General features: G+C 45.0%; 1 protein-coding gene across 2 annotated transcripts in view; it reads left to right on the plus strand.

Moving 5' to 3' along the window:
• The window catches only part of Wdfy4 (WDFY family member 4), a 268,449-nt gene that overhangs the window by 93,625 nt on the left and 162,724 nt on the right, over positions 1-12,100 (plus strand). For both annotated transcript variants that reach the window (XR_007209958.1, XM_048339220.1), the window contains exons 27-32: positions 44-141; positions 3,182-3,281; positions 5,866-6,071; positions 6,921-7,090; positions 9,758-9,883; positions 11,856-12,020. Coding sequence is in view for 1 of the 2 variants with exons in the window: in XM_048339220.1 (XP_048195177.1) it covers positions 44-141; positions 3,182-3,281; positions 5,866-6,071; positions 6,921-7,090; positions 9,758-9,883; positions 11,856-12,020 (865 nt within the window). In the remaining variant the exon portion in view is untranslated. The remainder of the gene's footprint in view (positions 1-43; positions 142-3,181; positions 3,282-5,865; positions 6,072-6,920; positions 7,091-9,757; positions 9,884-11,855; positions 12,021-12,100) is intronic.

Raw genomic sequence — 12,100 nt, forward strand, 5'->3', positions numbered from 1 at the left:
TCGTGGAGAAGACACTAATGTGGGCTCTTCCTGTCGCCTGCAGGGTTGGGCTGTTTGTCATTTACACCCTCAAGCCTTCATCAGTGAGCGAGAGACAGAGCTGTGTGGATGGAGGCCAGGACCCCTGTGCGCCTGGTGAGAGTGAGTGTCATTCCCTAACCCCAGTCTGAAGGTGAGAGGCCACCCTCCCAGTGTTCAGAGGCCCACATTGGTGGGAGGTATCAGTGGAGGCCCCGTGGCTGAGGCTGTGGCTGGTAGGCTGAAGGTTACCATGGGAGTCACCAATAACACCAATGGCACACTCCTGCTGTGTGTTCTCCACAGCAGTCCCCTCCCTGCGTGCAAGGCCCTGTAGGCTTTGCCCTTGCTCTTTTTCTCTGGTGAACCCCATTAACTCCCAGTGCCCCCAACAAATGCAAAATGTACCATTCTCAAGACTCTGTCCATGATGTGGGTATGTTTTTCTCTCCAGGAAGGCCATGTCCCTAACTCCCAACTTCTCTACAAAAGAAGCCATTAATTCCCAGCCCCACACGCTTTGAGAGCCCCTTATAACACACAGATTTGTGACTCCTTCCTTCCTTCCTTCCTTCCTTCCTTCCTTCCTTCCTTCCTTCCTTCCTTCCTTCCTTCCTTCCTTCTTTCCTCCCTCTCTTCCTCCTTCCCTCTCTCCCTTCTTTTTTCTTTTCTTTTGCCAGCCCTGGGGCTTGAACTTAGGGCCTAAGCACTGTTCCTGGCTTCTTTTTGCTCAAGGTTAGCACTCTACCACTCGAGCCACAGCGCCACTGTTTATGTGGTCCTGAGGCATCAAAGCCAGGGCTTCATGCATGCTAGGCAAGCATTCTACCAGTAAGCCATATTCTCACCCCCTTCCTCTCTCTTTCTCTGTCTCTTTCCCTTCCTCCTCCCTCCCACTCTCCCTCCCTCCCTCTCTCCATCTCTCCCTCCCTCCCTCACTTCATTCTTTCCTTTGTTCCATGTGTGTGCTAGTCCTGAGGCTTGAGGGTCTGGGCTCTTCTGAGCTTTTTTTAGCTCAAGGCTAGTATACTACCACTTGAGCCACAGCTCCACTTCCAACATTTTTGGTATTTAGTTGGAGATAAGAGTCTCACTGATTTTCTTGCCTGGGCTGACTTCGAGCTATGATCCTCAGATTTCAGCCTCTTCAGTAGTTAGGGTTACAGGTGTGAGCGACCAGTACCTGGCTATGATTCATTTCTGAGTCATTCTGTCCCTGCTTGGATGCATAAAACAACCTTGTTGTAGTTTAATGCTCCCTTTTCTGCTAAGGTTGTAAGTGGGGACCTCAACATCTGTGTTGTCCAAGGGGGGAGCCACTAGCCACACGGAGACTTTTAAATTTGAATTTTAATTAAAATTATATGAAATGTAGGCCAAGATTGGTGATACACACCTGTAATCCTAGCTAAGCAGGAGGCAGAGGTAGAAGAATCATGGTCTCATATCAGCCTCAAGAAAATTGTAAGAACTTTTTTAAGAAAAAAGAAAAGAAAAACCTAAGAGCAAAAAGGGCTGGGGACCTGATGCAAGTGGTCTAGCACTTAGCTTTGGATGTGCGGAGTTCAAATTCCAAAACTGGAAAAAAAACAAAACTAAAAACCTTATATGAGCTAGGTGCTAGTAGCTCATGCCTATAACCCTACCTACTTAGGAGGCTGAGATCTGAGTATCTTGGTTCAAAGCAAATCTGGATAAGTAAGTTAATGAGACTCTTATCTCTGATTAACCACCAAAAAAAAAAAAAGCTGGAAGTGGAGCTGTGGTTCAAGTGTAGAGTGCCAGCCTTGAACAATAAAATCTAAGGGATAACACAGAGGCCTTGAGTTAAAGCTCCATTACTGGCAGAAAAAAATACTTATATACTTATATTATTATATTATAATTGCAATTAAAATGCAATTTCTCAAACATTTTGAATGCGAGGTGACCACACAAAAATACTGGCCACTGAGCTGGACAGGGCAGATCTGAAATAGTCTGACCATGAAATATTCTTAGGGACAACTTTACTCAGATAAGTTATCCTTAGACCAATCATCAAAAATACCAAGTATTATTTCCATTTTTCAGATGAAGAAATGGAGGCTCATATTAGGGTCTTAATCAGAGATGGGGCCACAACTCAAAAGAGGGGGACTCTGACATGGCTTCAAATGTCCAATCTCATGCCAGGTGCCAGTAGCTCACATCTGTAATCCTAGCCACTCAGGAAGCTGGGATCTGAGGATCATGGTGTGAAGCCAGCCTGGGCAGGAAAGTCTGGTGAGGCTCTTATCTCCAACAAAATACCAAAAAAGCCAGAAGTAGAGCTGTGGCTCAAGTGAGCACTAACCTTGAGCAAAATGAATCCAGGGATAGAACCCAGGCCCTGAGTTCAAGCCCCAGGACCAACACAACAAAACAAAACAACAAACTCCAGAACAACAAAAGACATTCTTAACATGTCCTTTGGGGCTCTATTGGCACTTAAAGAGTCAAGTTTCTTCTGCTGGTTTGTGTGTCTCTCTAATGTGATGTCTGTTCTGATTTCAGTGCAATACAGGCATGCAAAGGACAAGCTTGGAAGCAAAAGTAAAGCTAGAACCAAAAGAACAAAGATGATCTGAGGATACTAGTTCAAAACTAGCCTGGTAGGAAAGTCCATGAGACTCTTATCTCCAATTAACCACCAAAAAGAAAGAACTGTGGCTCAAGCGGTAGAGTACCAGCCTTCAGTGAAAAAGCCCAACAAGAATCTGAGGCCCTGAGTTCAACCCCCAGTACACATATACTTTCCCTTTCATTCTTTCTCTCTCTCCCATTCCCTCCCCCTGTCTGTCTGTCTCTTACACACACACACACAGCCACATCACCACACCAATTCTACTAAAAGATCAGTTTGACTTTATAAATTTTTAATGAGTTTTCTTGGGGATGAGCAGCATTAATGTCATTTCTAGTTAAACAACAATAATTAATCTCTCATTTAAAAGGAACTTTAGGAACATTTCTTGGAATTTGTTTTTAAGCATTGCATTGAAAGTCTACATTTGAGGGCTAGAATTTTGAGTGCCCCATTTCCTGAGTAAACCAAGCATGTGATAAATACGATTGCTCACTGCAACAGATAAGTCTCTTTACATCCATTTCCTCTCAGGTCTGAATTCTGTCTCTCTTTTAGCTGGAAGCCAAACATCTGGAAAGACAATCTGGCTCAGAAACCAGTTGCTAGAGATGCTGCTCAGTGTGCTATCTTCCCCTCAGCTTCATCTGTCCTCCGAGTAAGTAGCTCCAGAAAGAGTGATTTGGCATGACGCTGTGTCACACAGGGTGTGGGATTGTGGTATCACAGCCTTTCCTTAATGAAAAGTTGAACATCTCTGAGTTGGTTTGCTGCCATGTGTTTTCCTACACTAGTCAGAAAGAAAATGATGTTTTCTCCACTCAGTAAACCAGACCTTGCCTTAAGATAGATATCTGGTGGAAATATTCAGTGGGTATGGGGAACTAGGAACTAGATTCGGTATAATTTCAAGAAGCTCCTTTTGTTATTATTGCTCTTATGTGATGGTTATTGTTCTGGCAATGGTGACAATTGCTAACTTTGATGCCCTGTGCTTGGAAGACAGTAGGATGGGAGAAGTGGGTAGCCCAGAGAACATCTATCAAGGAGAAGCCTTGCCAGACTGTGTGTGTGTGTGTGTGTGTATGTGTGTGTGTGTGTTACTTTCTATTAGTGCTTTTGTTTTCTGACTTGGGGAAAAAAGAAATCTCTCTCTCTAACTTCCTAGTAACATGTAATTACAAAGCTCTTTCTATTAACTTCCTTCCGGTGCATGCCTATGACCTGGAGTTAGTCATGCAATACTAACTTGCTGAGCACTTATAGGTGAGTGTGCACGTGTGTTTGGCGTGCAGGTGGATAGTTACTCTGCAATAAAGCAATCTTGCAAGTAGAAGTTGAAAATTCACCAGCCTATACATGTTTTCATTCTTAAAATCAGAATGCCATAAAACTGGAAGAAGTCAGACACCAGTGGTTCTGGTCCTTTCCCTTTCCATCTCTGGAAGACAATGTCCTACAGTGCTGGACCCTAGTCCTGCCCTATACCTGGACCCTCGTCTCCAGACCTTCTGGGATGGAATGAATCCCAGGTCTGTCCTCCAGGGACCAGGAAAAGTTATGCAAGCTGACAATAAAAATAGTATCTTCATCTGGGTACCTATCTGCTCAGGAGGCTGAGATATGGGGATCACAGGCAGGAAAGTTTGTGAGACTTTCATGTCCAATTATCCAGCAAAAAAAATGGAAGAGGAACTGTGGCTCCACTGGTAGAGTGCTAGCCTTGAGCAAAAACAAACAAAACCGCAGGGACAGTACCCAGGCCCAGAGTACAAGCCCCAGTACTAGAAACCCTCACAAAGCATCTTCCCTAGGTGGCTATGATGAGGACTGAATGAACTGATTATATGCAGATAGTCCTAAAATGATGCCTGTGATACTATAAAGTCTATAAGCTCACTCCTGTAATCACTATCATCATTACTACTCCACCATCACCATCATTGTCACTACAATCACTACCAACATTATTGATACCAGCATCACTACTATCACCATAATCACTATCACCATCAGCCACCATCATCAGTATTACCATCACCAACCAAATTATCACTGAGCAAAAGACCAGAGCACATCAGAAGCTCTTCCAAAACCATCTAGTTAGTGAACACGAGGCAGCACTAGAAGAGAGGAAGGTTTCTCTACTCCCCACCCAGTTCTCATTCTGTCCAGCCCTGGCTCCCCACTTAGCATACCTATTCTGGCTGCTGATGTAGAGAATACTGCCTAACACAGACGCAGTCCTCACTGGCTTCCTGAAGACCAATGCCATGACGCAGCACCATCGTTACTGGATGGTACCTCCCTGCCATCCAGCTCCCTCCAGCAACTCTATTTTCTAGACTAATCCTTTAAAAAAATATGCTTTTTTTTTTGCCTGAGACTGGGACTTAAACTCAGTACCTGATGCTTTTGCTCATTGGCTGGTGCTCTACCAACTGAACCCTATCTCCAACTTCTAAAAATAATTTTTTGAAAGTGGTAGTTTATCATGTGTTTTTACCTAAGTTGATGTCGATACATTAATAGGCTGATTCCAATTAGTTTTGACAAGTGTCTTTAAAAAACAAGGGTAAACAAACATTACCTGTTTTATGACTACAGACATGGTAATTAAATTAGATGGGTGCCCATTCCTATACTACATGAGTGTCAACAGTAGTGAAATAAGATGACTAAGGGCATATCACATTTGTGTGTTTAATGATGCGCAGTTCCCAATTGCTCTGAAAAGATACAGCAGTCTTGATCTTGCCAGCACCTTTTTAAGGTAAGCAGAGTAAGTTTATTTGAAAGCAAAAGGAAAAGTAGCAAGCTTCTCCACTAAGGGAGAGACCCCCAAAACTGAGTCCAATGACATCCTCTGGGAGGGTGGTTACTGTAGTACCTGGCTCCCCCACATCTCTCCCTGGTCTTGGCCCTTGCTCTTTGGTGGCCAGTACAAGCACTACCCTGGCTAGTCTATTGGTTGAGCAGGCACCCAAGGCATTACGGGGAGAAGCAGCATTTGAGCAGGAACCCAAGGTACCATGGGAACAAGGAAGCACCATGGTAGGCTACAGCCAGCCTTTCATTTTACACTCTCAGAATGTTGTGTGTTCTTCACTGGGCGATAGCCAAATGCTTTCTTAACTTACCTTTCATTGGTCACTTGTGAGGTGGCACAGGAATTCTTTTGTGGACATGTTGTTTGCTCAGAGAGAGATAACTAATGGCATCACCTGACTTCTCTTCACCAGGACAAAGGAAGAGCTGTTTCTGACCTTGGGGCCCGACTGGTTCCTGCTGCTCTTGCAGGGCCACCTGCACCCTAGCACCACTGTGCTGGCTCTGAAGCTGCTGCTGCACTTCCTGTCAAGCCCCTGTCTCCGAGGGCGGTTTAAAGAAGGCCTGTCTGCTGGATCCTGGGTGGAGCGCAGCACTGAGGGCATGGACATTTTGATGGGTGAGCAAAGGAGATTGAGCCAGCCTTTCCCCACTGGGGATTGCGCAGCCTATGCAGTAAGTTCACCTTGACCCGTCTCCAAGGCCTGCCCCCTCGGGCTCCTCCCTATAGTGGGTTTTCAGCATGCAGAGAATACTTTTATCTCTCAAAGGCCCCTTAGCTGTTACATCTGACACTCGACAGTTTCCCTTTCCTGAGGCCCCTGTCCTGGCAGATCTGTGTTCTTCTTTCCAGTTTGGGTTCAATGTCAGGCGGGGCCCTGTGTTAACTCCCTCTGTTCTTCTATGAGCTTATTATAGTTCACAAACCCTGTAAGCTTCATGAGTGCCCAGCATCCTGTGAGTTTTTGTAAAGCAATCCCAGTTGCCCAGTTCTAAATTGTCTGCTTGCTTCCTACTTAGTAGACATTGAGTATCTTTTTCTTTTCTGGTCCTAGGGCTCAAACTCAGGGCCTGGGTACTGTCCCTGAGCTCTTTTGCTCAAGGATAGTGCTCTAGCACTTAAATCACAGCTCTGTTTCTAACTTTTTGGGGCTTAATTGAAGATGTGAGTCATATGGACTTTCTTTCCTTGATTGGCTTCAAACCTAAATCCTCAGCTCTTGAGTAGCTACGATGGCACGAGCCATCGAAACCCAGTAAGTATCGATTTTTGCTGGATGAATAAGGAAATGAATGCAGGAATAGATCAGAAACAGGCAAGGTATTATTGTTGAGAGAACTTTCTTACTGTCTGTGTGTGCCATCTGTTTTTACCCAGTGTTTCTTGGTGCTTGGTGGGAGGTGACCACTCTTTACTTTGAGTTGGAAGTGATTGCTCTGTCTTGTTTCTCCTCCCTCTAATCAATAGACAACCTGAAGAGCCAAACTACCATGCCTGACCAGAGTCCTTGCCTGCTACCTGGGTTCTGCATCCTGAACGAATTTCTGGCTCACCATGTTCATATTCCGGAAGTCTTCCTCACTGTGTCTGCCTTTTTCCTACATGCTCCGCTCACAGAGCTCGTGGGTGGGCCCAAAGTAGGTTCGATGGTGAAAGAAGACACTTGTGTGTGTGCAAGTGTGTGTGCAAGTACTATGAGGATTTGAACTCAGGGTCTTGTGCTCTCCCTTGGCTGTTTTGCTCAAAGCTGACACTCTACCACATGAGCCACTTCCACTTTTTTGCTACTTAATTGGAGATAAGAATCTTTCAGATTTATCTGCCTAGACTGGTTTTGAACAGGATCCTTGGATTTTAGCCTCCTGGGTGGCCAGAATTTACAGGTTTGAGTAACTGGTGTCTAGCTACACTTGATTTTCAGATTCTACATGAGAAGCCATTTGCTGCTTTTCTCCTTCCACTTCTGCCTGCAGTGTGTTTGACCCCTTCCTTCCCTCCCAGGTCTACACCCTTCTACTAGCTTCCACGTTCCCTGCCATCAGACATCATGACTTCCTTAGCCTCCGCTGCTCTCAGCCCTCCCAGCTTCCTTGGGTTGGTCTCCTTTACTGTAGGGACACAGGAAATTTACAGGCTGAGGGGTGGCCTTGCTTTGGCTTCTGGCCCTTTCCACCTGCTTCTGCCCTGCTCCTCCTCATTACTTCCTCTCTAGTGTGACTGGAAATAGGGGCTTTGTGAGAATTCTCTTAGATCTTGGATTATTTCAGTCTGGTGACTCACACCATACATCATATTCTTTCTTTCTTCTGTCTTTTCATTTTCATACATGTATATATATATATATATATATATATATATACATGTATGAAAATTTTCTGCTCAAGGCTAGCACTCCACCACTTGAACCACAGCCCCACTCCCAATTTTTTCCTGGTTAATTGTATGTAAGAGTCTCATGCACCTTTCTGTCAAGGTGGTCTTTGAACCTCCTCCTTCAGTTCTCAGGCTCCTGAGTAGCTAGGATTATACACTTGAGTCACCAGCACCTGACTCTGCTTACCCTTTACTCATGGACCATAAATATGTTAAATTATGTCCTACTTATAACCAGATGCTACCCTTTGACTCTATTCCTGGCCAACTGCTATTTCCCCCTCGCTTTTTTTAGTGCGTGCCAGTCTTGGGGCTTGAACTCAGAGCCTGGCCACTATCCCTGAGCTTTTTTGTTCAAGGCTAGCACTCTAACTACTTGAGCCACAGCTCCACTTCTGGTCCCCCCCCCTTTTTTTTTGGCTGGCTAATTGGAGTTAAGTGTCTCATTGTCTTTTCTGCCTGGGCTGGCTTTGAACCAGGATCCTTGAGTCTCAGCCTCTGGAGTAGCTAGGATTATAGGTATGAGCCACTGGCAACTGCCTCTCTACTTTTTTTTTTTGTTCTTTTTGAATTTATTTTATTTTTATTATATATTTTTTGAATAATTATTTATTGTTAAAGTGATTACAGAGGGGTTACAGTTTCATACATAAGGCAGTGGGTACATTTCTTGTATAATTTGTTTGCCTCTCTACGTTTAAAAATCATTTTTCTGCCCTTCCTTTGCCATCTTTTTCCAAAGAATGTTCACACTTACCGTACATGTCACCTCCCACCCCTGTTCTTGCTCACTCATACCAAGTCCAAATTTTTTGTTGACTTTTATTCCTGCAGGACCAGATAGCATCACCATCCCTTATGTTTGGGTGCCTGACTTGCCTCTCTAACTCGACTCCAGTTCATCTGCCCTTCATGCCTTTACCCACTGAGTACTCTGCCTGATAAGACCATCAGCTCCATGCCCACCTGCCCTGAGCTTTACCTACCCCAGCATTCAGCTCCATGTGACATCCTATAGAGAACCTTAGACCCTTCCCCCTGTGTGCCTTAGGGTACTTTACTTGGATAGTGAGCACCTAAAGACAGACTCTCCCTTTCCCTCACTTTTCTTGGGCATCTGACAAACAGAAGACTTAGACATTGTTTCTTGGTCTCAGTTGAATTGAGTTACACTGAACTGAATCACATTCCCCTTTCTTGCATATCCTTAAATTTGGTCAATCTAAATCTTGATATATCCTGATAAATCGTATTTCAAAGTAATATTCTGGATATGTTCATGGATATGTTCTGCATAAGTCCATGAAGGCCTGAATATCTATTTCTCTCCATATAGCAAGAAACAAGTATCTGCTGAGTGTCAAGACCTATCAGAGACGTTTCTATATTTTATTTTGATATTTAGACAATCTCATGGGTGTAGAAGGAAATGGAGCTGCCAACTGGCTGAATAGTGTGCCTAAGCAATTAAAAGGGCAAAAATCAGTCCTGGTTCCAAACCTGTGCTCTTTCCTCTAGGCTGTATCTTCCAGAGCCTTGCATTCTTCGCAAGTGTTACATAATCTCACTCACCAGAGTTCATTAGGCTCAATTAAGACATCAAATCATTGTAAGGTCAGACCTAAGCAGCCAACCTTTTGTAAAAATTGGGTTAAATTAATTAATTATTATTTTTTGGTGCTGAAGATTGAACCCAGGGTCTCATCCATGCTAGGCTTTTTCTCTGAGCCACACACCAGTCCCTAAGAGTCAGACTTGCTGCAAGTTGCTGCTGAGTCTTTAGCAACATCTTGGAGGTGTGTATTTCTCTTACATGCCATTCACTAGGTGGGATATTCCATATGGGCTGATGGCATGGAAGGTTCTGGCAACAAAATGGGTTCTGAGGTGAGCAGCCTCAGGCCTCCTTGCAGCCTTGGCTCTTCTTTCAGGACAGCCTCGATGCTATGCTTCAGTGGCTCCTGCAGTCACACCACCAGCAAGAAGTCCTCCAGGCCGGGCTGTGCATAGAAGGTGCCCTGATGCTCCTGGAAATGTTGAAATCCATCATGAGCCAGGTGAGAACCCATCTCCCACATGCAGTACCACAAGGTCCTGATGGGAAGGAGAGTTTGGAAAGGTTATCTTGACTTTTCCCAGGACCTTCCCAGCATTAGTCCGTTTTCTGTTGCTATGACAAGCTGAATGAGGCTACATAATAAAGAATAGGTGTTTATGTAGATCACAGTCCTAGAGGCTGGGAAATTCAAGAGCATGGGGTGGGCAACTGCTTAGTCCCTTTGTGTTTCATTATGACATAGTAGAGGGACCACATGGGGAGACAGCAAGTTTGCTAGCTGCGGTCTCTTTTCTTACTGGCCACTAATACCATCACCGAGTCCCTACCTTCATGAACTTATTTAACTATCTCCTAAAGGCCCTGCCTCAAATACCTTTAACAACATATGTGAACTATTAAGGGTCACATTCAAACCCTGACAGCTGATAATTAGCATCATTAAGGTTGAAGACACTACTTTCCAAGAATGACCTAGGTGAACAAAGAACACAGCCTCAAGGTTCCCCAGGACCTTGAAGTACTTTCTCCGAGAGATACTTATTTCTCCTTTGTTTAAACATTTACTTTTCTTCACTAATGAATTTACTGCCTTTGGTCGAAGAGGGCAATTTGGGGAGGGTGAGGTGCCAGGACTTGGACTCGGGACCTTATTATGTAGATGTTCTACTTGAGCCGTGCTGCCAGCCCTTTTGACTTTTAGTTATTTTTCATATACATGCCTGGACTGTGATCCTACTATTTCCCCTTGTTATTCAGCTGGGGTGATAGGTATGAGCCACCATACCCAGCTTCTTATTGGTTGAGCTAGGATCTGACAAACTGTCCAGACTGGCCCAAATTGAGATCTTCCTGATTTCTACTGCTTGAGTAGCTAGGATGTAATGGCATTTTTTTTTTTTTTTTTTTTTGCCAGTCCTGGGGCTTGGACTCAGGGCCTGAGCACTGTCCCTGGCTTCTTTTTTGCTCAAGGCTAGCACTCTGCCACTTGAGCCACAGCGCCACTTCTGGCCGTTTTCTGTATATGTGGTGCTGGGGAATTGAACCCAGGGCCTCATGTACACGAGGCAAGCACTCTTGCCACTAGGCCATATCCCCAGCCCATGTAATGGCATTTTTGAGCCAGTGCTTCCAAAAGGACATTTTGGAGGGCAATGAAGAGCTTTTCCTTTTAGGCTGCTCACCTCCACCAACCTTACCCTTCAGTGATGTGCATGGTAGAGACACATCCTAGAGAAGGCTAGTGGTTACCAGCTACAAATGGGACACAGAGAGGTCCCTGGAGAGAATGGAAGTTCACCGGAGCTGGATGGAGTATTTTAGACACAGAGGCAAGTATGTGAGGTGTGAAGACCACGTGGCATATGAATGGGAACATGAGGGAACAGGGCAATGTGACTGTGCATGAGAGGCTGAAAAACTCAACTTTATTCTGTAGATAGCCAGAGTGATTGCAAACTGGCAACAGGACAGATCCCTGTGCTACTTCTGGTTGGCTACCCTGTGGCCATCTGCATGTATTGATATATGGATGGTGCTATAAATAAGACATCTTAAAAAAAAATTTTGTGCCAGTACTGGAGCTTGAACTCAGGGCTTCCTGGTCTCCCTTGGCTTTTTCACTCAAGGCTGGCACTCATCATTTGAACCACAGCTCCACTTCCAGATTCTTGCTAATTGATTGGAGATAAAAGTTTCTGAATTTCCAATTGGTGATTCCAATTGGCTAATTGGAAACAAGAGTTTCATGGACTTTCCTGCCCTGTCTGGCTTCAGACCTTGATCCTCAGATCTTAGTCTCCTGAGAAGCTAGGATTGCAGGTGTGAGCTACCAGCACCTGGCTGTCAGTAACGTGTCTTGTTACCAGTCTCTGGAAGGTCTTCCTGCTGGATTCCGGTTCCTCCAGCTCTGTCTGACAGCCCCAGACATGCTGCTGGCACCGTGTCTTGTATCTCATGAAACTTGTCCTTAGCCTTTGGCAGGCTTGGAGGATGACGCCTGGGAGGTGACGCTCCCCACCAGTGCACTGCAGTTCCTCACCCTGGTGTACCAAACCTATCCGCAGGACCCCACATGGCGGGCCCCAGACTTCCTCCAGACCTTGGCTATGGTCACCTTTCCCCTGGGAACCCGAAAGGTAGGACAGCAAGGGTGAATTTCATCATTATTCACAGATGAAGGTCTAAATCTTCCCTCTCCCCTCCCTCCCGAAGTTAA

Source organism: Perognathus longimembris, chromosome 2 (assembly GCF_023159225.1).
Source record: "Perognathus longimembris pacificus isolate PPM17 chromosome 2, ASM2315922v1, whole genome shotgun sequence".
NCBI lineage: Eukaryota > Metazoa > Chordata > Mammalia > Rodentia > Heteromyidae > Perognathus > Perognathus longimembris.